Here is a 25987-nt window from a genome sequence, read left to right on the forward strand (position 1 = left end):
GGTAAGGGTAGGCTTTTTAAGTGGTCTTAAACAAAATGGTGATCCTAATGCCATTAATCATTTAGCAATTGACACTCAACTATATAGTCTTAAATGGACACCAAGCAAGTTCTAGGAATATAGCTACACAACACACAAGAACTATAATCAAGGCTCAACATTTTAGAAAAGAATGTGGTGTTATGCACTAATTTAATTCCTATGTTCTCATGCCAATCATGCCCAATTTTATTCACAAATGACCAAAATTTTTCAAAAATTTGCACATCATGCATCCATATCCCAAAACAACTATCATGCTCACAATTGTTTTCACCAAAGAACATTTTCACCCAATTTCCATCAAAATTTGTCACATAAAAGTATTTTCGTCAATCAATCATCCTTGGAAGTTGCTCAAATTAGAAAAAAACACATTCATGCCATTAAGGATCGGGAGATGTCACAAGTTGATAAATTTCCAAATTCCGCCACAATCACAAACATTCAAAACATTCACTATCATGCTTAGAACAAAGATTCAGTGGAGGTGACTCAATAACTAGACTACTAACACAAACTAAAACAACAAAGTAAAATAAAACACACTAAAGCATAAAACAAGATAAATTTCAACTAACGACATACAATTGACTAACCCTCCTCACACTATTTTGAACTTAGTCCCTAAGTAAGAAATATAAAGCAAAATTGTATGAGTTGAGTTAGAGAAATGCAAATCTTGTTTTAGTCGAATTCCGGTGGTTCGGGCGATGGAGTTGGAGATGGATAAGCCGGCGCCCCCGGGGCATTGAAATAGTCACGTAATTTCTCCTCGTGGCGCCTTTGTCGATCATGAAGCCTCGTCATGCGATATTCCATACGTGCCCACATCTTGCGTTGATCCTCCATGAATTGGAGTTGGGCGGCTTCAAAGTCATTCCTTGTATCCACATTAGGAGCGGGAGGCTCCCATTGCACGCCCTCCGGTATTGCTCCTCCTTCGGCGCTTGTTCCGGCCGCATTTTTGTCTTTCCGTCGCACCGGATCTTTAGGTTGCCTTGGCTCTACTTCTTGTCTTGGTGATGCGCGCAACCTAGGCGGAATTGGCTCGCCGGGATGTGCTTCCACCCAATTATCATGCTTGTACTTTCCCACAACTCTTTCCTTCCGCACATACCCTCTGATGCTCAAGTGATCCATGTCTATCATTCGTGGCGGTTGAAGTTGATACTTGCTTTCATCAAACTCCGGATCTTTTCGTGCCAAAAACAACACCAACCATCCAAATCCTTTCTTCTTTTGAGCTTTAGGCTCCTCTTGAAGCAACTTTATCAACCGATACGCCAAATGCACTTGCTTCTCTCGTTCCGTTGAGTGATTCAAAGCTTGCAAAAGGAACAAATCCGACCGTGCTATTTTGTGATGCTCATGGCGTCCATAGAAGGTGTAGCCGTACCACTTAAGCAAGATTATGGTGGCAATATCCCGAACCTCTTTCAACTTGGAAAAGTGTGAGTCGTAGCTTGGTTTCCCCGATGCCATGTTCCATATCACGTTTGCATCAAAATCACCTTTATGCGACAATTCTTTCATCCCTAAGTCAGTTAACCCAAAATCTTGATACAAGTTGATCATGGAATATTCCCGCTCCTTGCCATCCAACCGAAAGGTTATAGAAGTGTCGGTGGTGGACTCAATTGTAGTGAAGAATTCGTATGTGAGTGCTTTGCATTGCTCATGCGGTATCCTTATCAACTTTTCAAGAAAAAGGAATTGAATGAGATCATCCAACTTCTCATGAATGCCCAATTTTTCCATAGTCATCCAACAAATTTCATACGCATCGGTGACACCAAATTCCTTAAGCTTCTCATAGCGTTCACCCTCACTAACCGATCGGATTTCGAAGGGTACCTTGTATTTCCGTGAGAGAGCCCCGAAATTGGTTGTTTTCCTCGATGAACGGATAGGTTGTGGTGGTAGTTCAACTTGAAATTCTTGCTCACTAGGAGGTATGGATTTTTGCTTGGAGGCTCGGCTTGCTCTTGTATTTTGAGACATTGTAGAGGAGGGAAAAGGGTGTTTGGAAGTGTGTTTAGTTTTGAGTTTGACTTGAGAATGGTGGAGATTATATCTGATCCTAGAATTGTGTAGCTCGAATCGAGCTGGTGTAGCTCGATTCGAGCTACATAATTCTGAGATCAGAATTATGTAGCTCGAATCGAGCCTGTGTAGCTCGATTCGAGCTACACAATTCTGAGAATCAGAATTGTGTAGCTCGAATCGAGCAAGCTTGCTCGATTCGAGCTCCTTCTTCAAGGGGAGTTCGACTTCTTTTTTTTGGTTTTTTTTCATTTTTCGCCACACCTACGCACCAAAACCAAACACACCGGACGTTATCTTGAACAAAAAGACATAAAATTAACAAACAACAACAAAACAAAACAACGCAAAAACAAAACAATATCTAAAAAATCTAAAGAAGGTAAAACAACAACCAACAAAAACATTAAATCGAACCTCTTGGGAATGCCTCCCAAGTGCGCTTGTTTAAAGTCGAAAGCTCGACCGTCTCACGGTGGACTCATGTAGGATTTGTGAAAGATATCTCATCTTCCACCCGATTCGTCAAGGGTCCAAGATATGGTTTGCACCGGTGGCCATTAACCTTGAAAGTTTCACCCTTGGAATTCTCCAATTCCACCGCACCGTGATTCGCCACATTCCGGATTTTGAATGGGCCACTCCAACGAGATTTCAATTTTCCCGGAAACAACCGCAAGCGTGAATTGTAAAGAAGTACAAACGAACCAACCTCTAAAACCTTTGGGGTGATGTGAGCATCATGCCATCGCTTCGTTTTCTCCTTATAGAGCTTGGCATTCTCATATGCCATGAATCGAAATTCATCTAACTCATTCAATTGAAGCAATCTCTTTCCCCCGCCTTCTTGAAGTCAAAGTTCAACTTCTTAATAGCCCAATACGCTCTATGCTCAAGTTCTAGAGGAAGATGACACGCCTTCCCATAAACAATACGGAATGGTGACATACCGAGTGGAGTTTTGTAGGCCGTCCTATACGCCCACAATGCATCATCCAATTTCAAAGACCAATCTTTCCGGGATCCATTCACCGTCTTCTCGAGAATTCTTTTCAATTCACGGTTCGAAACCTCAACTTGGCCACTCGTTTGGGGGTGATAGGGTGTGGCGACCCGGTGATGCACATTGTACTTCCTCATAAGAGCTTGAAATTGCCGATTGCAAAAATGCGAACCACCGTCACTAATAACCACTCTAGGAGTCCCAAACCGATTCACTAGCCGCTTAAGAAAACTCAACACCACTTTAGCATCATTAGTGGGCAAAGCCTCCGCTTCTACCCATTTCGAAACATAATCCACACATACCAAAATGTATTGGTTTTTGAATGAAACCGGAAAAGGCCCCATGAAATCTATACCCCATACATCAAATATTTCCACTTCTTGAACCGAAGTCAACGGCATCTCGTCTCTTTTTGAGATGTTGCCTACACGTTGGCACCGATCACAATGGTCAACAAACTCTTTGGCATCACGAAATAAAGTTGGCCAAAAGAACCCGCTCTCAAGCACTCTAGCGGCGGTTCTAGCCGAACCATAATGTCCGGTCTCATGACATGAACTCAAAATGGGCATCATTTCCCCCAAGGACACACATCGTCTCAACATTCCATCACCACATATTTTAAACAAGAAAGGTTCATCCCACAAGTACCTTTTAACATCGGATAAGAACTTCTTCCTTTTGTGGGATGTCAAGTCCGGAGGCATGACTCCCGATGAGAGGTAATTTGCAAAATCGGCATACCATGGTGTCTCCACTTCCCGAATCACCATAAGCGTTTCGTCCGGAAACCGCTCATTAATCTCCACACCAATAGGAATTGGTTCCGGATTCTCGAATCTCGAAAGGTGATCCGCCACCACATTCTCCGTACCCTTCTTGTCTCGGATTTCTACATCGAACTCTTGCATGAGAAGAATCCAGCGAATGAGCCTTGGCTTTGCATCTTGCTTAGTGAATAGATACCGTAAAGCGGCATGATCGGTGTATATGATGCATTTCGACCCAAGCAAATATTGTCTAAACTTGTCGAGAGCAAAGACAACCGCCAACATCTCCTTTTCGGTAGTGGTATAGTTGAGTTGTGCTCCCGCCATAGTTCTACTAGCGTAGTAGATCACATGCACCCGCTTGTCCTTTCTTTGCCCCAACACGCAACCCAATGCTTGGTCACTAGCATCACACATTAGCTCAAAAGGCAAACTCCAATCCGGAGATGAAATAATGGGAGCGGTCACAAGTGCCAACTTTAGCTTCTCAAAAGCATCTTGACAATCCCTTGTGAAGTCAAACGACGCATCTTTTACTAGCAAACTTGTCAAAGGTCGAGCAATCGACGAAAAATCCTTAATGAATCGCCGGTAAAAACCCGCGTGGCCCAAAAATGCCCGAACTCCTTTGACCGTAGTCGGAGCGACTAGTTTTTCAATAACCGCCGTTTTTGCCCTATCCACTTCAATTCCCGCCTCCGATATCCTATGCCCGAGTACAATGCCTTCATCCACCATGAAGTGGCACTTTTCCCAATTTAGCACTAAATTTGTCTCCACACATCGTGCTAAAACCCGCCTTAGATTCGCTAAACACCCATCGAACGAATCGCCAAACACGGAGAAGTCATCCATGAACACCTCCATAATGTCTTCAATCATATCGTTGAAGATTGAGGTCATACATCTTTGAAATGTGGCGGGTGCGTTAAATAGTCCGAAGGGCATTCGCCGGTATGCAAAGGTACCGTAGGGGCATGTGAAGGTTGTCTTCTCTTGATCTTCCGGGAGGATTAATATTTGATTGTAACCGGAGTACCCATCAAGGAAACAATAAAACTTGTGTCCCGCTACCCTTTCTAACATTTGATCGATAAATGGTAGCGGAAAATGATCTTTTCGGGTTACCTCATTGAGCTTCCGATAATCGATGCATACTCGCCAACCGGTTACCGTCCTTGTGGAGATTTGCTCTCCTTTTTCACTCTCCACCATTGTCATACCGCCCTTTTTAGGAACACATTGAATGGGGCTAACCCACTCACTATCCGAAATCGGATAGATTATTCCGGCATCGAGGAGCTTGACGATCTCTTTGTGCACTACCTCCTTTATTTTCGGATTCAATCTTCGTTGCCTTTGAGCCGACTTCTTTGACTCGTCTTCGAGATTAATCTTATGCATCACAATTTGAGGACTTATTCCTCGAATGTCGGAGATTTGCCAACCCATTGCTAACATGTGCTCTTTCACCACTTGCACAACCTTCCTTTCTTGATCCTTAGAGAGCTTGTTTGAGATGATTATCGGCAAGGTCTCATTCTCCCCAACAAAAGTATAACGGTGGTGTGGAGGAAGCGGCTTCATTTCAACTTTCGGGGGCAACTCCGAAGATGGTGGAGTCACACCATTGCTCTTATTTAAACTTTCCGGCTTCGGTTCATCCTCGCTAGTATATTCATCTTCTCCCAACTCGGAATGAAACGAAACTTGAGAGATTTGTTGAGGACGAATTTCTACCCTCTTTGCTTCGTTCAACAATTGCACATTCTCCCTGAGTTGCTCTTCCACAATCTCATCAATCACATCAATTCTCATGCAATCCTCCTCCTCGATGGCATTCCGCATCACTCTCTTCATATCAAACTCCACACTTTCCTCATCAATTCTCAAGGTGAGCTTGCCGGCATGAACATCAATGAGAGCACGCCCGGTGTTCATAAAAGGGCGACCAAGAATCATAGGACATTCTTTATCTACCGCATAGTCTAGGATCACAAAATCCACCGGAAAGATGAATTTATCCACTTTAACGAGCACGTCTTCCACTATCCCATACGGCTTTTTGAGAGAGTGATCGGCAAGTTGCAATACCATCGAGGTGCGCTTTACCGGTTGATCACCAAACAAAGACCTAAAAAGAAACAATGGCATCAAGTTAATACTTGCCCCAAGATCACACAAGCAATTTATAGCATTCATATTTCCTATAGTGCAAGGTATAGAAAAACTCCCTGGATCCTTAAGCTTTATCGGTAAGTTGCTTTTGATTATGGAACTACAATGCTCCGTGAGCGGTATTGTCCCACCTTGCTCCCAACTACGCTTGTTCATAATTATATCTTTCAAGAATTTTGCATATTGGGGCATCTCCCGAAGTGCATCCGCCAAGCTTAGATTGATTTGCAATTTCTTGAAAATCTCAAGGAACTTGTGAAATTTTTCGTTCCCTTGAGCTTTCCTTAACCGGCTTGTGAATGGAACCGGTGGTACAAACGGTGGCGGCGGCGGTGGCCTCACATAGGGCTCTTCAACCTCGATAACCACTTCCTCACATTCTATTGGTAGTTCTTGGCTTGAGCTTGCTACATCAACAACCACTTGAGGCTCATCCTCCTCAACAACATGCTTCTTCCCATTGGCTTTCTCAAGGTTTCTCCCGCTTCGGAGCTCTACCGCCTTAACTTGCTCTCTAGGGCTGTTTTCCGTAGTGGATGGCAACCCTCCTTGAGGTCTTCCTTGAAGCGAAATTGCCATTTGAGAAATTTGAGTTTCCAAATGATGGATAGTAGAAGCTTGATTCTTCTCCCTTTGCTCCATTTTCTCTAACTTCTCTAGCACTTTGGAAAGCACATTTCCCTCATCCGTATTCTTTTGTGGTTGGAATCCCGGAGGGTGTTGAGGTCTACCACCATAGTTGTTTCCTTGCCCTTGATGGTTATGATAAGGGCCTTGATAAGGACCTTGTTGTTGGGGCCTATTTCCTCCTTGGAAACTAGGACCCGCTTGTTGATTTGCTTGCACATTGCCTTGGCCCTCTTGATTCCTCCATCCGAAGTTAGGATGGTTTCTCCACCCCGGATTATAGGTATTCGAGTAAGGATCATTCCCTTGGCGTTGACCTCCCACATAATTCACTTGTTCGCTCCAAGTTTGACCCGTGGCATAACACTCATTACTTCCATGATTGAAATCTCCGCAATGCTCACAACCTACTTGGACATATGCAACCGGAGCATTCTGTGGACCCAGTTGCTTCTTCAAGGCATCAACTTGACTTTGTAAAGAGGCATTCATGGCTTTCATCGCTTCAAACTCCTTAGATTGGTCAAGTGTCATTAATTCCTTTTGAGCCGGTGGTCTTCTCCTTTCCGAGGACCAAGTGCTACTCACCATAGCCAATTTTTCAATCAACTCATTAGCCTCATCAAGCGTCTTTTGCATCAAAGAACCTCCCGCGGCCGAATCAATGGTAGATCTTGTGATCTCACCCAAACCATTATAGAATATTTGAAGCACATGTTCCCTTACAAGCCGATGATGAGGTACGTGCCTTTGGAGATCCTTGAACCTCTCCCAAGTTTCATAGAGAGATTCCCCCTCATATTGGTAATAATCAATGATGTCCTTTGTCAACTTCGCGGTTCTCCCCATCGGAAAGTACTTGTGAAGGAAAGCTTGAGCAAGATCCCGCCAATTGTGGATTGATGCATTAGGTAGTGATCGAAGCCACAAGCTAGCCTTGTCTCTTAGTGAGAACGGAAACATCCGAAGCTTGATTTGATCGGAGGTGACATTATGGAGCTTGAATGTGTCCAACACTCCCAAGAACTTGGCTATGTGTTCATTCGGATCCTCACTTGGTAACCCAAAGAATTGGCACCGATTCTCTAGGAGTTGAATCGTGCTAGGCTTGATCTCAAAAGTAGCCGCGGTGACCGGTCTTGCAAAGCACCCATAGGTAGCATTATCCACATCCGGGAGGAAGAAATCCCCCAAAGTTTGTCTTTGTGCTTGATGGCCTTGAACTTGAGGGTGATTGTCCCCTTGTTGCTCTTGCCGATTCCTCTCATCGAGTGGAGGAGGCGGATGTTGCCTCACTCCATCGTCTTGAGGGTGATAATGCTCCTCCTCATAGTTATCATCCCCATGTTCCATGATAACGGGTATACGATTCTCCCTTCTCACACTTCTTTCAAATCTCCCGAGGTTGTCTTGAAACGGTTCTAGCGGAAGATTGGCCCTTCGTGTATTGTGCATACACTATAGTTGATCTCCTACACAAACAACAACAAGCAAACCACGCGTAAATCCGGAAAGAAGCAAAAACAACAAAAGTGATGAAAACAGAAAATAAAGCTAACTCGACCGAACAATAACTAATTTCAATCAATCAATAAACACTCGTCACTCCCCGGCAACGGCGCCAAAACCTTGTTGAGCAAAAAGCACAATTTGTAATAATCCGGAAGTCGGAATCGATCCCACGAGGAGTGAATCTAGAGCGATTGATGAGAATGAACTTTAGTTGCGATTCAATTCGTTTAGCAAAATAGACAATGGTTGAAGATCAAGTAAGATAAACCCTAAATGGGCACTAAACAACTAAACAATTAAACTAACAATTCAAACAACTAAAATAAGAACGAGTTTAATCAATAAGTAAAAGATGTCTAGAGGTTGAAATCATTCCTAGGTCATGCATACATGGTAATGGATGAATTGGTATCTAGCAAGGGCCGAGTTGTGCCTAGCGCACCGTTCCCGCTCTCTCGAGCCTCTAAGAACGACAAAATCAATCATCAAGTAATCAATTAATGCCTAACTCACTCTCGTGATACTAAACAAAACCAATTACCCAACATCAATTAATCAACAAACTCAAGGTCACCTAAATCCTAATCCACTCTCGTGGTATTACAATCTAGGCTTCTAATTCCAAAGTCTATTCACCTAACCATTTCTCAATGAGTCAAGCAAACACTAAATCAAGCATTAGATAGCTAGGCTAACACAAGCATTAGGAACTAGAATTAGAACAAGCATTTAACCAATCAAACATACCCATTAACATAACAAGAAGGAAATCATCTCAACCCCCAAACATGGGGGATTAGTTACACATACCAAGAGCTAAATTAACAAAATGATAAATGGAAGGCATGGTTAAAGAGTACTTACAAGGAAATGAAAAACCCACAAATAATAGTTGTAATAGAAAATAAAACTTGTTCATATAATGAAGCTTCAAAGATCTCAACAATGGTGGAAATATAAAAATCTGGAAATTCTATTGAAGAAGAAGACTAAAATTTAGGGATTTCTAAAATTAGGAGAAGATTCAAAAGTACACTAATGGAATAAAGTCTAGGAAAATCTTCTATACCTAAAATAGAGATAAGGCCCCTTATATAGTACTTACAAAAGAAGGAAAAAGACAAACATTCATTTACACATGTGTTGGGCCCAAAATAGCAAATTAATAAAGCCTTGTTGCATCTTGAACTAAGATTTCCCCATTCCAGCAAGCCCAAGCTCGGATAGAGCTCCTTGGGCTAAATGAGGAGCCCGATTCGAGCTGCCATTTTCTGCTCCGGATCTCGATCTTCAAACCTTCGTAATTCGGTGATTAAGTCGATTCTTGAACCGTTGGAAAGCTTAGGACGTCTACTTTAACTTTCATGAAATTCACGAGTTCATTTGAGGCTTCTAGCTAGTCCAAATTGGTCAATTAGTGCCCAGGGGTCAGCTTTTCAGATTTGCAAATGAGCTTCCGCATCGCTTTTGTCGTCTTTTTCAACTTTTGCACCAAAATGCTTCCGCAATGCTCCTAAGTACCTGAAATACTAAAACACGTAATAAGGCATACGAAATACCATAAAACCGTGATAAAACGTTAATAAAGCATGCGGAAACGACGCTAAAGATAGGAGTAAAATACTCCTATCATCTATCACGAATTTCTGAAGAAGATGCTAGAAGCATTCTAGCTAACCTGTACAGAATGGCTGATGAAGCCCAAAAATTAAACAAGGCTCATGCATAAACCATGAAGTTGCTGAGCGACCAGTTCACCATGCCGTCTAGCCGACGCCGACAGAGAATGGAAACTGAAGGGAGGAATCCACATAATCAAGCAGCTACATGGGGAAATGATTAAACGGAAAGGAATAATGATGGACGCGAGATCCTTGAAAACGAGGAAAGGAGGAATGCAGACGGAGAAGACGCGAATCATGGGAAAGCCGCCTGGAACAAAAAGAACCAAGACGAAGCCAAAAACAGACTTAACTTAAGGAGAGAAGAGCGAAGGGAAAGAGAGAAGGAATATACTCCCGCGAAAAGCAAGAGGCAAGAAAAGGAAACTGGAAAAGCACAATCAAAGAAGAAAAATCAGGAGGATGAGGGTGAATCGTCCGAATCTCCACAAAAAAAGTAAAACCACATACGTAGCTGAGGAAGACCTTACAGAAAAAATAGCAAAAACACTAAAGAAGCTGAAAGCCGAAGAGCTAGATATAGATGACTTGAGGTTGAATGGTTCGCCCTTGTCGACCGAAATCATAGAGGAAACAATTCCCCATAGCATGAAGATGCCCATCTTGCCGATGTTCAATGGAGAAGGAGATCCGAGAGCCTACGCGTCTAGATTCTCAGCAACAATGGGCTTGTTAAGCGTTTCAGACGCAATCCTATGTCGGGTCTTTCCCACTACCCTGACTAGAATTGCCCGAAGATGGTATAACAAATTGAAGCCGAGGTCAATCAAGAACTTTGCAGCCTTGTCGACCGAATTCCTAAACAAGTACCTCACCAATATCCCAACCAAAACAACCTCCAACATCCTGAGATCATGCATCCCAGAAGTAGGCGAGACAGTGAGAAACTACATTGAAAGATTCAACAAACAAACTATGAAAATTAAAAACTTAAACGTCGACATGGCCACCGAAGCTCTGAGAGAGGGGACGCGATTTGGAAAGTTAGTAACAAGCTACTAGTTAACAAACCAACCTTCACGAACTTAATGTGAATAGCACAAAAGTAATTTGAGCTAGATGAGGGTCGAAGGGCTATTAGAGGAAAGGAGGCGAAGAGCGAGGACTCAAGAGAAAGACCAAGAGACAGACCAAAATCCAGAACAAATGAGAGACGCCATAGGCCGGAATAAAACAGATGATTCGCCCCTCAAAATATATACGAATCAAGGAATGATCCCCGAGACGACGAAAAAAACTACACACTACCCAACACAAGTAGGACAAATTTCCTGATGTGGATAAAAGAAAACATAAAGAATGTCCAATGGCCGCCCAAGATAAAAGTTGAAATCAGAGACACCAGGAAGTTCTGCAAATTCCACACCAGGAAGTTCTGCAAATTCCACAATGTAAAGACCTCAAAGTAGAGGTAGAAAGAATGACCGACTCGAGCGAGCTCTGGAAGTTTATCGCTAAGAAATCAAAAAGTAATGACCAAGGAGAGAAAAGACACCGAGACGATAAAGCAAAGAAAAAGGATGAGGAAAGACCGTTCAAAATTTTGGGAACAATTCACATGATCAATGGAGGGGGCCCTAATAGTTGGACCATCAGAAAGAAGCAAAATAAAGAAGTAATGAACATCAGGGAAACCCACATGCCCCGGTTATCTTTGATGTCGAAGATTACGATCATCTAAAGGCATGACATAGCGACACAGTGGTAGTAACAACTATCATTGAGAATTGGAACATGGAGAGGATTCTCATAGATGAAGGAAGGGTAGTAAATCTTATGATGAATGCGGCCTACAACAGCCTCGGCAGAACTGCTGCCAAACTACGCCGAGTCCCGATCCCATTGTCCAGTCCCAGAGGGCCATCCATTAACCCACTCGCCGTTGTGACACTAAAAGTCGTAATTGGCCCAGAAAGAGGAATCCACAAGAAAATCATGTCCCTATTTAACATAGAGGACATGGAGCTGGCGTACAACGCAATACTGGGAAGACCATTCCTCCACGAATCAGCCGCAGTCACAAACATCAGGGCACTCGCTATGAAAATACTAATGGAACATGGAGTGGTGATACTAAGGGAAGACCAAAATATCGCCAAGAAGTGTTACAACGAGTCAATTTTCGACCTCCAAGAGCAAAAGAAAGAAAAGAAGGAAGAATGAAATCAAATCTACAAATAACACATTTCCAGTATGGACTTTATGTCCTACCCGATTAAAGTTATAATTATCTTTATTTTATAAGCAAGTTTATTTACATCAATAAAAGTTTCTCATTCTTGCAAAATTATGCAATGAATAACACAAAAAGGAATAAGGAGCCCGAAACTCCAAGTAGGGTCCAACGCCAATAAAAAAATTATAATAAAAAAAATTTAGATTAACTCAAGGCGAAACGCCGAAAATTAAAAAGGAGTTCATATTAACTCAAGGAGAAACACCCAAAAATAAAAAAGAAAAAGAGTTTAGATTAACTTAAGGCGGAATGCCCAAAAATAAAAAGGAGTTTAGATTAATCCAAGGCGAAACGCCCAAAAAGAAAAAAGAAAACGAGTTTAGATTAACTCGACAAAAGAGTTTAAATTAACTCTCAAAAGGTAAAACGCCATGGACAAAAAAAAGCGGTATAAATGGAACAAAAACACGCCTAAAGGCGAGATGATAAAAAACATAAAAATTACATTCAAGATAATTTTACAGCAGTTCGGTCCTTTGCCATCTTGTTCATCAAAGCCTTGATCAAGTCTCGAGGATCCATTTCATTCACACCCGAAAAAGATCATTATGAGGATTTTGCTCGTAGACTCCATCAGTAACTCTTGTAGCCACGTTAGCATTAAATTTTCGGAATTTAAAACCGTAAAAGACTTTAAAAGATAATTATTGACAATGACATCAATATATTTTAAAAGTCGTGATAGAATTATAATTTTAAAAAAGTTCATAAATTTATTTATAAATACTATTTTTTGGGATAAGAATGTGTATAAAAATTAAAATTTAGATATCTTGCAAATACATCGTAAAATTAATTTTTCATTTGAAGATTAGTGAATGAAATTTTTCAGCTAAGATAATTCTGAGTAGTGATTTATGGATATTCAATTTACTATAAAAAGAACAAACTTTTATAATTAGAACTGGTCATAATTTTTTTCATGTTATTTTTTTATTCATTTGCGAAAAGGGCTCTGGTTCATATCTAAAAAAGTAAAATTTGAAGAAAAACAAATAAAAAGAATAAAAAATCAAAACTATGGCAGAATGCAAGCCTTTAGGGTTCTTAATAGGTTTGCCATTTGCTTTCATTTCTTTGGTTTTATCTCTCATTGGAGCCATTATCTGGGTTATTGGGTGAGTCTTCTCTTCCTTACAATTTTTTTATTTACATTTTTTTAGTTCAAAGAAGAAAATGCAATTTAATTCCTTAATTTTTTAATCATTAAGTATTGAAAATGCAAATAGACACAAATATAATATATTTTTTGAATTTGTATACATAAAAAAAGTTCTGGGAATTGAAGTAATATTGCTCAACCTTTTATTATTCAACTAAAAAATAATTACACTATTCATAGAAAAAGGAAAGAATAGTTAAACTAGTGGGTTTTAAACATTTTCATAATATGTCATTTCAGCGTTTAAACTCTTACTCTCTCCGTTCTTTTTTAATGTCCATTTAACCAATTTTATTTATTTACAAATAGTTGTGCATTTAGAAATTCCATGTGATATTAACTACTTATCTTCCAAGTTTATCCATCTCTAATAAATGACTCTATGTTTTAATTTAAAAGGCATTTACTAACTAATAGGGCTATATTAGTATTTTTCTTTATAAATTAAGACAAAAGAAGCACTGTCTTGGTATGTGCAATATTGGCTAAATGGACAACTAAAAAAGAACGGAGGGACTATTTCTTTTGGATTAGTGTTCCAATTTTTTAAAAGTGTATCATATGAATTTTTAGCTATTTTCTAATAATTGAATTAGCAGCAAAGCCAGAAATAAATTTAAAATTTACTAATATGGGTTATCATTTTAATTCCACAAATACAAGTGTATCATTATAGATAGAATTGTTATTTTTTTACTATTATGACGTACACTTTTAAATAAAATGGAATTTATTTTTATTTTTTAGTATATCGATAACGAAAAAACGACTATAATCATTTGTTTGATACATAGTAAAAAAGTTAGAGTACTAAATATAAAAAAGGCCTATTGGCGAAAAAAGATAAATCTTTAGGACTTGTGGCAATCTAAACCAAACCCTTTAATTTTTAGGCTTAATTTCTTAAAAAACTTCCACCTTGTATTTTTTTTTGTTTATACCCTGATCTTATAAAAACACCATTTGTACCCAATTTTAAGTTTTTATGTTTCATCTCTACCCAAAACACTAAATTGTACTCTTTTCATTTGAAAAAGAGTTTAAAACAATCCTTCACTTTTAACTTATATACTAATTAGATATTAATATTATTAATAGTACAAAAATATCATTTTCTTCAAAAAATTAAAAATAATAATAATTTTTTTTTTTTTAAAAAAATATTTCCGATTTTTTTAATTTTATTTTTTTTAATTTTTTTAACAAATATTTCCGACAAAAATTTAAAAATAATAATAATTTTTTTTAATTTTTTTTTTATTTTATAAAATTAAAAAAATTAATTAATTATTTGGATGTATTTGATTATTTTGTAAGTTTAAGGATTTATTTGTATTTTTAAAAATAGAAAAAATACTTCCTCCGTCCCGTTTAAGAAGGGGCAAATGACTTTTTCACATATATTAAGAAAGCATTAATTACTATAGTGTTTTCTTATTTTACCCCTATTTATGATAGTGTTGTATTTTGTGTATAAGCTTATAGTAATTAAGGCTTAATTACTTAAAAACCACTCACCTTAAACTTTTTTTTCGTTTATACCCTGACGTAGGAAAAAATTCATTTATACCCTGATGTATGTATTTATGTTTCACCTCTACCCCGAAGCACTAAATTAACCTCTTTTCATTAAGAAAAAAGTTTAAAATAGTTCTTCATTTTTAACCTAAGTTAATTAGAGTTTAATTATAAATGAATTGTTCTCTAAATGAAGGACTATTTTAAAATTTTTTCTAAATGAAAAGAGGTTAATTTAATGCCTCGGGGTAGAGGTGAAACATAAACACATACGTCGGGGTATAAATGAATTTTTTTCTACGTCAGGGTATAAACGAAAAAAAAGTTCAAGGTGGGTGGTTTTTAAGTAATTAAACCTAGTCATTAATTATGGAAAGAGAAAAGGGGGTAAAAAAGGAAAATTCATATAAATTGGCACAAAAAACACGATATGGCCTTCTTAAGTGGGACAAATAAAAATGGCATATGTCCCTTCTTAAATGGGACGGAGGGAGTATATTTTAAACTCTTTTTCAAATGAAAAGAGTAAATTTTAATGCTTATGGGTAGGGATGAAACATAAAAACCTAATATTGGGTACAAATGGTGTTTTAACAAGGTCAGAGTATAAACGAAGAAAAAGTGCAAGGTGAGATTTTTTTAAAAAATTACGCCTAATTTTTATAATAATAGTCAAATTGTATTTTTTTTCGTTGCAATAATAGCCAAACTTGCATTTTTTGTTGTTGCAAGTTTGACCATCAATTTGGTTATTATTGTAACAACAAAATACAATTTGCTATACAAAAATTAAAAGTTTTAGTTTAAATTGCAAAACTCGTAAAAATTTGCCTCTTTATTATAATAAGCCTATAAAAAATCAAAATTCAAACAAAGAACTAATAGATTTGAATTTTTTTGCATCGGATGTAGTTTTTGCTTTAATAAATACAAGAATTAATTAATTTACAAATTAATTATATTAGAATAACTAATTAAATATTGTTTTTATTTTTAATGGCAGGAGTGTATTGAGTTGTATCAGTCCTTGTTGCATATGTTGTGCAGGAATTGCAAATTTAGCAATGAGTCTTGTGCAACTTCCAGTGAGTATCATACAATGGTTTATTGATCTCATACCTTGTTGATATATGTAGAAACGTTTTTTTTATTAACAATTAGTTTTGTTCATGTATATAATTATTAACATTTGTAAAGTAATAAATTAATTGATCATGATGAAGACCACATTTTTGTTTATTTAGTTCAAAGTCTGTTATTCCTTTATCAGATTTAAATTCTCTTTTAGCTGTAATAAATAAAAGGTATTGATTAGTTTCTGTGGTAGGAGCTCAATTTTTCTTTTAAAAAGTTATGGTTATTGTCATCTCATTTAAGCCTCTTGATCATTGTTTTAAGGGTTAATTACAAATTAAATTACGAACTTTACCTAATTTGAAATTAGAATACGAAGTTTAAAACTTATCAATATTAGTAACCAACTTTTATTTTTTGGTAAATTGGTACACCGATCTAAAAAAATAACTGACATGGACATTATAATGTACCGCCACGTGTTGTTGCATGATTGGTCGGTGTATCAATTTGCCAAAAAATAAAAGTTGTGTAATACCCCGTAAAATTGAAGGATTAAATTATTCCACGTAAGGAATAATTTATGGGACCGGGAGAACGTAAATTAAATTTAAGGATAAATTTAATTTATAGTATCTCCAGAAATATAAAATAGTTATAGAAGTTAAAATATAAAATTTGGATATTTATATTTTAATTAACGGGAATTAAGAAATGCTTATAAATTAAAATAGAATAATTTATAAGTTCCGTGTGAATATTTTTGGAGTCAATATTCACGAGATATTTTTAGAAAGTTACCCCTAAAATTTTATAGAATTTGGAGATAGAAATTTTATTAAGTGGGTCTATTTTAGCCCTAATAAATCTTTAATGATTTATTAAAGATAAAATATAAGTCTCGTGAGAATAAAAATTACGTTTTTATTCTAATTACGAATTATGGAATTCGTGGTTAAAATTTCATAAAATTTGGAGTTCGTTGTCCGTTTTAGTTACGGACGAATATTTAATAATTTGGGTTAAAGTAACGCGTGAATACCTAGGGGCTAGTTTGAAATTTAACCAAACTATATATTATAAACATTTCAAATGAAATGTTTATTAGTTGCAGAACCTAAAACATTAGGTTTAGGTGCAGAGAGAACGACGACGACGGCACGCGATGGTAGGTTCGATGGTTTCGATCCAATTTCTCGTTTTTAACTCAAATTTCTTCGGTAATCCATTAATAATCGAAGTTATAACCGCTATTTTGAATTTGGATATATAGAAAATGGATTATATTCGAATATATAACGGTTACCGTATCGAATCGAACGTATACGTAATGATTTTACGTTCCGATAGTGAAAATGGATAGATTGGTATTTGTATATGCGTTTTGGATCGAAAAATGGGTTTAGCTCGACGAAAATCGGCCCGGGAACGGGGTTCCCGTGGCTGTGCGGCACAGCCACTGTTCGGACGCATAGCCTAGGCTGTGCGCACGCACAGCCCGACTGTACGAGCGCACAGTCTCTATGAGACTGTGGGATCGCACAGTCACCTGTGCGGACGCACAGGGACACTGTGCGGGCGCACAGGGCCTCGCGCCACCGCGTGTTTCCAACGTGCTTTCGCACGTCGGGTTCCGAACCAACGAGTTTTGAATTATTTTGAACGGTACGTTCAATAAGGACTAAAAAGAACTTGGACGTGTAAGGAAGTTCGATTAATTAAAACTTAGAGACATTTTAATTAGATTCTCTATTAATCAAAGTGATTAATAGTTAGAGGACTATGAGTTGAGATTAAGATTGAATTTAGACTAGATATGTTATATATATCTAGTAATGTTAGTATAGTCTATTATATAGAGTTAGAATTCATATTTCAATTGTGTTTAATGATTGTTTTCTAACTAGATCCGACGAGCAAGCAAGTTACCGAATAAGGAGAGTAGAGGGTGACCGAGAACTGTTTTGTGGATAACGGTTTTGTGAGTTCGCATATTTACTTTTGAATATTAATGCCAAAACATTTATAACTAAAAATGTGTTTGAAATTGCATTGCATAGAGTCGATTTGAAACCAATATATAGATCCACTGGAACGTGCTATCTATTGGGCAACAATAGAACTGTGTGATCACCGGTATTAATAAAACATTGCATTGTATACTAGTTGGGTTCTTTGGCCAGATGCTTGCAAAGCGGCCAAGACCTAACAGGTTATCCTGGGGAGCCAGTAATTTAATTTACGGCCCAACAAACCTTACACAGAGATAAGATGATTGTGATAACGTGAGTTCACATTTCATCCTGTGTTAAACAAGAGAGCACGAACTGTGACATTAATCACAGTTAACCAAATGGGGTTTCTCTTAGGGTTTCATTTGGATCGGTTATTTGGCTGCACAAAGTGTGTTTACATGCGATTTCTGCTTTTATTAATATGCTTGAGTAACTATGTGAATTCACTCATATTTGACCCCCGTTGATTTCCCTTTTCACAGGTAAATGATATTTTGACGTGACAAGACTTCCAATTCTTTCTCTGGAAGTTGTAACTAAATAAAGGTCACTCTAGAGCTGCAGAGTAGTTCTAGCTCCGAACAGTAGTTCAATTGTAAATGCTTAAACTCTGATATGAAACTACTGTCAGTATCATTTTGGGACAAAAGCATGTTTTTATAAAAAGGGCTTTTGCCAGTTGTTTATAAGAAACCTGGTTTTGATAAAAGTTTTGTGATTAATTAAGTGGCATGCTTAAACCAGTTACTTGACGTGATAACTGGTTTGCACCGCTGGCATTGTTTTTGGACAGGGTTGTGTCAAGGTGTGTGCAGTATACATGTATTACCCTGAGTCCATAAATGCGATTGCATGGTTTTGATTACACGTTTATTCGAAGGTTTTCAAATACTTGCGAAAAGAAATTGAGACCTTTTATGTTTTCAAAACGCGAAAAGTTTTTACTGTTTTCCTAGGCTTGCTACGGGTTTCGGAACAACCATTCCCATTCCCTAGCGCCGGTCTCGACACGAGTTTCTAAGCGGAAATCGGGTCGTGACAAGTTGGTTGGTTACTGACATTGTCAAGTTTAAAAGTTCATGTTGTAATTGCAAATAAGGGTAAAGTTCGTGATTTAATTTGCAATTAACTCTTATTTTAAAGAAAAAGATACTGGCAAGTACTTATAGAAGTGTGCATCGGTCAGTTCGGTTATGAGTATAGGAAAATCGATGGTGCAGGATAATGTAAAAATCAAACTGATAACTTTCAAAGCTAAAACTGAATAATTTTTAATCGAATTTTGTCGGTCGTTTTCGATTTGCTTTAGTATTTTAATTTGGAGTTAATTAGAGAAAACACGTTAATTACCCAACTTATTTAGATAAATACGCCCAACACTTTTAAAATTAAAATATACAATACAAACTTTCTAATTTAGAAATTTAACTTTTCTCTTTATATTTTTATACTTTTGAAATTGGAAGAATACGATCTCTGGTGATTGGTAAGATTTGTGCGTCTAGATTGTGCCAAAATTTTCGGCGTGTTTATCTTCATTCAAAATCTTAGGTCAGACTCAAGAATTTGGCATTTTTCTTCTGATTCTATTTCTTCTCAAATAAAACGGCAACTGAAGGGAAAGGAGAAAACACTGAACCGCTTCGACAGTGAGTATTCCTCTATAAGAAAGTGACGAACCGCTCCTCCAAACGACAGCGATGGTGCTCTGGCTATAACCGGACCAATTGGCGGCAGTGGAGAAGGAGTTAGAAACGTGCTTAAGAATTTGACATTTTCCCCCATCTAACTTATTGCCACCGCCGTTCTTTTCCGTTTCAGTTTCAAATCCGTTGTATTGTCGTCATCTCGTTTCAGTCATTTTTTGTTTTTCTTTTGTGTACGACGATGGTGATGTTGTGGTGGTTCGATTTTTTGGTGTTGAACAGCCTGCACTCTTAATGTTTGAAGAAATGCTTGTGAGAATATATATTTGATACCTGTAATGTTTTTGGGTATCGATTAACCAATAGATAATATTGGGTAAATCAATGGTTAACTTGTAATAAAATTTATTTTGAATATATCATTAATACAATCGTTAGTAAACTGTTGTTGAATTTTATTTTGTTATTAGTTAACCATTATTGCCAGAAATTGCTATATAGTGTTGAGTTCAGATTGTAATGTATTTTGAGTTTATTAGCTATATGTCTTTATTATAGAAAGAACTTTAATTAGCTAAATTATGTGTTAACTAATTCAAAATTTTTTAGCACACAGTTGATTATTATTTGGTATAATAAAGTGTTGATGAATTTTGTTTTTTTCTATTGTATTATATTTTATTAAATTAAATATTCTTTTATACTATCAATTGTATAGTTGGTATTATATTGGTAAACCAATAAATAAATCGTTTAATAGTATGTATAATATTTGGTTAGCTTTTGGTTAACTTTTCAAACACTAATGAACTGGTTTAAGTATATAGTTGGTTATTGTTTGGTTGACCATTGGATAACTAATTAATATATAAATTATATTATCGTTTTACTCACAGTTCACTAATGGAGTACTAAAAATAAAATTAATAATTTATTTTAAAAGGTATGTTTAAAATACACAATTCAAGTTTACCAACAATTTAATCATTCAGTATATAGTTGGTTATCGTTCGGTTGACCCTTGGATAACTAGTTAATATACTATATATTTATTAGCGACTAAAAGTAAAATTAATAATTTTTTTAAAAGGTACAATTTGTTTAAAATACACAATTCAAGTTCACCAACAATTTACTAACGATATATTTAAAATACACAATTCAAGTTTACCAATAAGTTAACCAACAGTTTACTCAAAATTAACCATTGGTTAACCAACACCAAAAACAATACAGATACTCATAAGCATTTCTCCAAACACTAAGAGTGCAACATCAAAATCAGACCACCACCGACGATGCTTTCTTCAAACACCTCAGTAACTCCTTTTTTAAACAAAGGATCACTTTACCCCCTGAACTTGGCACAAAGTATCAAAAACGTCCAAATTAACAAAACGGGATCACTTTTACCCTGAATTTGTAAAAAATGGTACAAACCCCCCCCCCCCACTCTCACCAAAGAGAGTGAGATACACTCTCCGGTTTTGATGGTGGTTTCGGTTTTCTAAGGTGGTTTTTGATAAAAAAAAATTTAAAATGGTCCTTATTGTTTTTAAACATTTTAAATTAATACCTAATAATTAAAAAAATAAAAATTAATCCCTTTAATTTAAAACTTTATATCACAAATTAACCCACAAATTTCATTACATACAACAAATTAACCCTTAAATTAATATTTTTAACAAAAATAAATTAATTTTTTTTAATTTTTTTTTTGAAAAAAAAAAACAGACCCGGGGTCTGTTCTTCTTCCTCAAGAACATTAGCCAAAACATTATCGTTTCATTCATCTTTAGATCTAAGACCTTTGGCAGCCATAAATACAACATAAAATCAAATCAGAATCTCCAATAATGGCGGCTCTCTATTTCACTCATGGCGGCACTAGTTTTTCTCTATAGCGTCAATAGTGTTCCTCTAAGCGGCAGCGACAACGATGGTTTCTCGGAATCGGAGGCAAACATACTTTCACGACCCAAATTTATGAGCCGCGACCGGCGCTAGGGAATGGGAGTGGTAGCTCCAAATCCCGTAGCAAGCCTAAAAACCTGTGTAAATTTTTTTCGCAAATCAAAACATATTTCATATATTAAAATACATGTGACCCCATTTACAAATAATATCAGAGTTAAAAACGCGTTATACAAAATTCTAGTTAAAATATCTAGACTACTGCGGACCGCTAGAATGAAAACCTTCTTTTTCTTCTTATACAAATGACTTCCGAGAATTAAAACTTCGGAAGCTTAACTCTTCAAATCATATCATACCATCCCTGAAAAATGGGAGGAGCAACGGGGTCAGTATAAAACTGAGTGAGTTCACCAAATTACACGCAATATCACATAAAGGGTTAAAACATTTGAAAACCCATTTTATATATAGAAAATACTCTTTTGAAATCATATTGCATACTTTATTTACTTTCCTTCATAAATCTTTGTTTATTTCATAAACTTATAGTTTATACGTATTTGGCATCTTCGATTTCTTATTATGGTGTTGATATTTTTCTTTCTCGTTTTGTTGCATTAGTTTTCAACAGAATCTTAAATCTTAGTTTATATCATCATGATTCTAAGTCGAATTAAATCATTGGCAAGTCTCTTGTGACTTGATCCTTATGGTTGGGTCCCGAGATAGTTCAACCGAGTTACCTTCAACCATATGGTACAGTCCCGAGATAATTCAACCGAGTTACTTGTACCATTTCTCAATCCCAAACGATCGATAGGAGTCCCGAGATAATTCAACCGAGTTACTCCTTAGACACGGGTCCCGAGATAGTTCAACCGAGTTACCTTCGTGTCTACATTCGGACTCTGCACCCTGCAGGTCTTTTGACTTAATTGTCGATTCATATGATTCCTATTGACATTTAATAGGAGTGTTTGTTCACATAGTGTCTCGATCTTGTTTCGTATTGATTCTCGATGTATCACACTTACTTTTTATTACGTATGAGTTCCGAGGATTATCATCGAGAATGGATGAGATACAGGTTCCGGGATAATTCTATCGAGTTCAACCTTGTATCTCAGTTCTTATTATTGGGTGTACCATAGTACAATTCTCATTTTACGTTTACTAGTTGATTTTGTATTTCTCGTTATGTTATATTGATCCTTTATGGACCATGGCATGCACATTACATCTACAAGCATACATCTATAACACACGCACGTATGGGTATTTATTATGTTTGATAGTACATATCGGAATGTACTATATTTCCTTATTCATATTTGATTCGATTCATGTCATTTTACTTTACCCATCCCCGGTGTCTAAACATTTATGTTATTATCAAAATAACACATTACGATAAAACATCATTTTCAAAGCATACATACGTATACATTTTAAAAACAAACATTTCAAATATATAAATATTCATATAGCTTTTCGTATTAAAATACGTAGCTTTATGAATATTAGCGAGTAATTTAAAGTGTACTCACCACTTGCTATCCAAATTCTTCAAATAAGCATGACGATATTTCGATCCGTTTGCCTCGAGCCTTATCGATAGTCGCTTCGTCGAGTCTATGCAAATATAATAATAGCAAGAATTAATAAAATTCTAGCTATTATTAACTTATCCAAAATTATCTTTCTAGCCAACTTCGGCTATTGAAAATGCTTACTTAAAATAGCCCGTATTCTAAATAAATTGAACATATCTATAGTCCACAACACCGTCTACGACTTTCATTTAGACTCAAACTTCCTTCGACATCTCTAAAGTCTCCAAAATCTTACTCAAAAATAGCTTCTTAATCTTCCCTTTTTAATTAATGTTTTTCGACCAATTTTGAGCTATTAAAACTGTTACTTAGAATTGTCCAAACTCTAAATAAAAATGACATTCCTAAAGTTTGGAATGTCGTCTACAACTTCCGTTGAGACCTTGGTTTGAAATTAGCGTTCGGAAGTGTCGGAAACTAGTTTGGAAGTTGCTACCTCAGACTAGTCTTATGGATTGCAGAATTTAGCCTTATGGGCTGCTGTGTTTGCAGCCCATTCTGCTGCTGTTCTGCCACTATTATGGCAGCAGCTATTCCGCACTTTCATTCTCAATATTATAACGAACAAAACGACACCAAAATCAACTCATTCCGACATTCCGTTAGCTCACAATCTTATTTCAAAGTTTGCTCCTTAAACATGTTTTAACTCATTTCTTTAACTCATAATTTCCACTTAACTTTAAATGCGTCTACCTCATTTTTAATCCGACTTTTCCGAAGTCGATATCCTTTTTAACTTCGATAATTCATACTTTACACCTCCGACTATCAAATTTATTTTTTCTTATAATTTTTCCTTAAAGTTAATTATTTTTCCAAAGTGACTAACTAGTCGACTTTGGACCGATAAACGACATGCTTACAAACAGCCAATGACCAAACTAATTGTGCATTCTTACTCATCAACATCCCGACTACAACTTTCATGAAGGACCAAACAACTTTCGACGTTCCAATGGCTGGCTGGGGACTGTTGAAAACAGTCCCCTGGACTGCCCTGTTTCTGGGCAGAATCTGCCCAGAAACAGGGTTGTCTGCTCTGGTGAGCAGTCGGTTTCTGCTCACCGGAGCAGACTGGTTCTGCTCGCCTGAGCAGAACCAACTCCTCCACCGTGTATTCCGACACTCTGGCTACCCATCGGACCACTTTACAACCACCATATCCGACCCTAACACTTCCAAAACCGAGCTCAAACATGACACCTTGACAGCTTTTTATGACAGTTTATAATTCAGCTTTAAACATCACAATTTCAATCAATCTCAGCCTATATCACCATCAAATATTCATGGTTCTAGAAATTATACCTTAGTTGATTTCTTAAGTTGATGACCGAACCTTGCTCCTCCAAGAACAACCATCAATTCTTTAAAATTTAGCTCCAAATCCATCACATGTACCTTATGATCATTAAACATACTAAGTTACTTTCATAGCTTCAAAAACCCTAACTTTTTCTATCAATATCCCATCAAAACTAATCATGGAACTTAACAATTATTAAGCTTACCTTGTTACTCTTTACTCCATGAATATTTTGCCTCCAAAATTCTTGAATTTGGTTGAGAAATTCTTAGCCTAGGGGGAGATGGAGTATTCGGCCATCAAGAGAGAAAAATGGAGGGTTTGGGTTTTTGTTTTGATCTTAATTGATCAAGTGATGGAGGTCAATTGAATCTCCTTCTTTAAGAAGCAAATGACATCATTAATTGGTTAAATTCCCTTCAAACTCAAAGGACTAAATGGTACTCTAACCAACGTACTTACTTTTAATACGATTTCGTAAAGTTACGAAATTTTGGCAAATATTCTTTGACGATAAATAATGAACCTTGTTGTATTATTTATCGATCCGGGTCCAATAATTTATTTATTTAAATTTCTTTTTCCGAATATCCAAATCCCACTTAATAAAATATTTCCGTCCAATTTTATGAATTTTAATCTTACATTCCATAATTGTATTTTACGATTTCTATCGTAAAATTTATTAGCTCGGGACTTTCCAATATTTTATTTTATTTTCTTTAGTCCCAATTAAATCCAACTTCTCGCAAAATAATTTTCCATTAAAATTATTATTTTATGATAATTCCAATAGACCCACTTCGGTCTAAGTCCTTATTATCCAATCTTAATCTGATATTCTCGTTCTTAATCTTTACAATTATGCCTCGTGGCACTATACGTAATACCTCAAAAATTTCAGTTATTACAATCTTCCCCCCTTACAAAAATTCGTCCTCGAATTTTCATAATCTCCTAATATCACTTAACCAATCCTTGTTCAAACCTTATCATTCACTTCCTTCCACACTTCCACTGCGATACTCTGATTAGTTATTCACTAACTGTTGACTTTACAATTAGGTTTATACGGTCATCTCGATATACTTATCGAGTAACTTCTTATGCTAACAATCCTAACCATCTTATTATTTCTTGATTCATAACTATTATGAATCAATTCTCTTTATTCGACCTTTCTGAACAACATATGTTTGTTCGTAGGGTTCTTATCCCCTGACGTAACTAACTTCTATGTTTGATTTCCTCATCCTAGAGGTAAACGTTCTTCGAGTTTAAACGTGGCCGCTATCACTTTACATGTTTGTAAAGTAGCGTCGTTGTTTTTGTATTTAATATACAAGACCGCTTTAGAGATTTGCAATCCAAATCTCGATATATTGCGATTCGCATTACACTACTCGTCATTCTATATACTTGTCGTGTTACATACGTATGTTTTCATATAGGCCTAACAAGGTGATCAGTCTTGTTCTATGCCTCTATATACAGAGTCTCTGTCTGAGCTTACTTACGTCAGAAAACTCATCCGTTTAAAATCACGATACTTTTCATTTCTCAAATCATGTCATAATTGTGCGCCGGTGTGATGACTTCTCTCATCACAAGAGTTGCAATGACACTCCTCTTTT

General features: G+C 36.7%; 1 protein-coding gene, 1 long non-coding RNA gene and 1 other non-coding gene across 3 annotated transcripts; 2 read left to right on the forward strand and 1 right to left on the reverse strand.

Annotated features, from left to right (window-relative positions):
* Positions 1-7393: 7393 nt before the first annotated feature.
* On the forward strand, positions 7394-7500 carry LOC126670811 (small nucleolar RNA R71). The gene has a single exon (XR_007638807.1). It is a non-coding gene; the product is annotated as a small nucleolar RNA R71 (small nucleolar RNA).
* Positions 7501-13048: 5548 nt separating this feature from the next.
* On the forward strand, positions 13049-16045 carry LOC126670512 (signaling peptide TAXIMIN 2-like). Its single transcript, XM_050364263.2, has 2 exons — positions 13049-13214; positions 15780-16045. The coding sequence occupies exons 1-2, from the start codon at positions 13117-13119 to the stop codon at positions 15901-15903; spliced, it is 222 nt and encodes a 73-aa protein (XP_050220220.1). The 5' UTR covers positions 13049-13116; the 3' UTR covers positions 15904-16045.
* Positions 16046-21531: 5486 nt separating this feature from the next.
* On the reverse strand, positions 21532-23115 carry LOC126667822 (uncharacterized). Its single transcript, XR_007638295.2, has 2 exons — positions 22979-23115; positions 21532-21792 (listed from the first exon to the last, which is right to left on the reverse strand). It is a non-coding gene; the product is annotated as an uncharacterized LOC126667822 (long non-coding RNA).
* Between the last annotated feature and the right edge of the window lie 2872 nt (positions 23116-25987).

The sequence above is a fragment of the Mercurialis annua genome, linkage group LG2, assembly GCF_937616625.2.
Source record: "Mercurialis annua linkage group LG2, ddMerAnnu1.2, whole genome shotgun sequence".
NCBI lineage: Eukaryota > Viridiplantae > Streptophyta > Magnoliopsida > Malpighiales > Euphorbiaceae > Mercurialis > Mercurialis annua.

Excerpts from the sequence above, each read along its gene's own strand:
- LOC126670512 (XM_050364263.2), top strand. The coding sequence starts at position 13,117 with ATGGCAGAATGCAAGCCTTTAGGGTTCTTAATAGGTTTGCCATTTGCT. Across the intron at positions 13,215-15,779 it reads GCCATTATCTGGGTTATTGG|GAGTGTATTGAGTTGTATCA; the intron begins GTGAGTCTTCTC and ends TTTTAATGGCAG.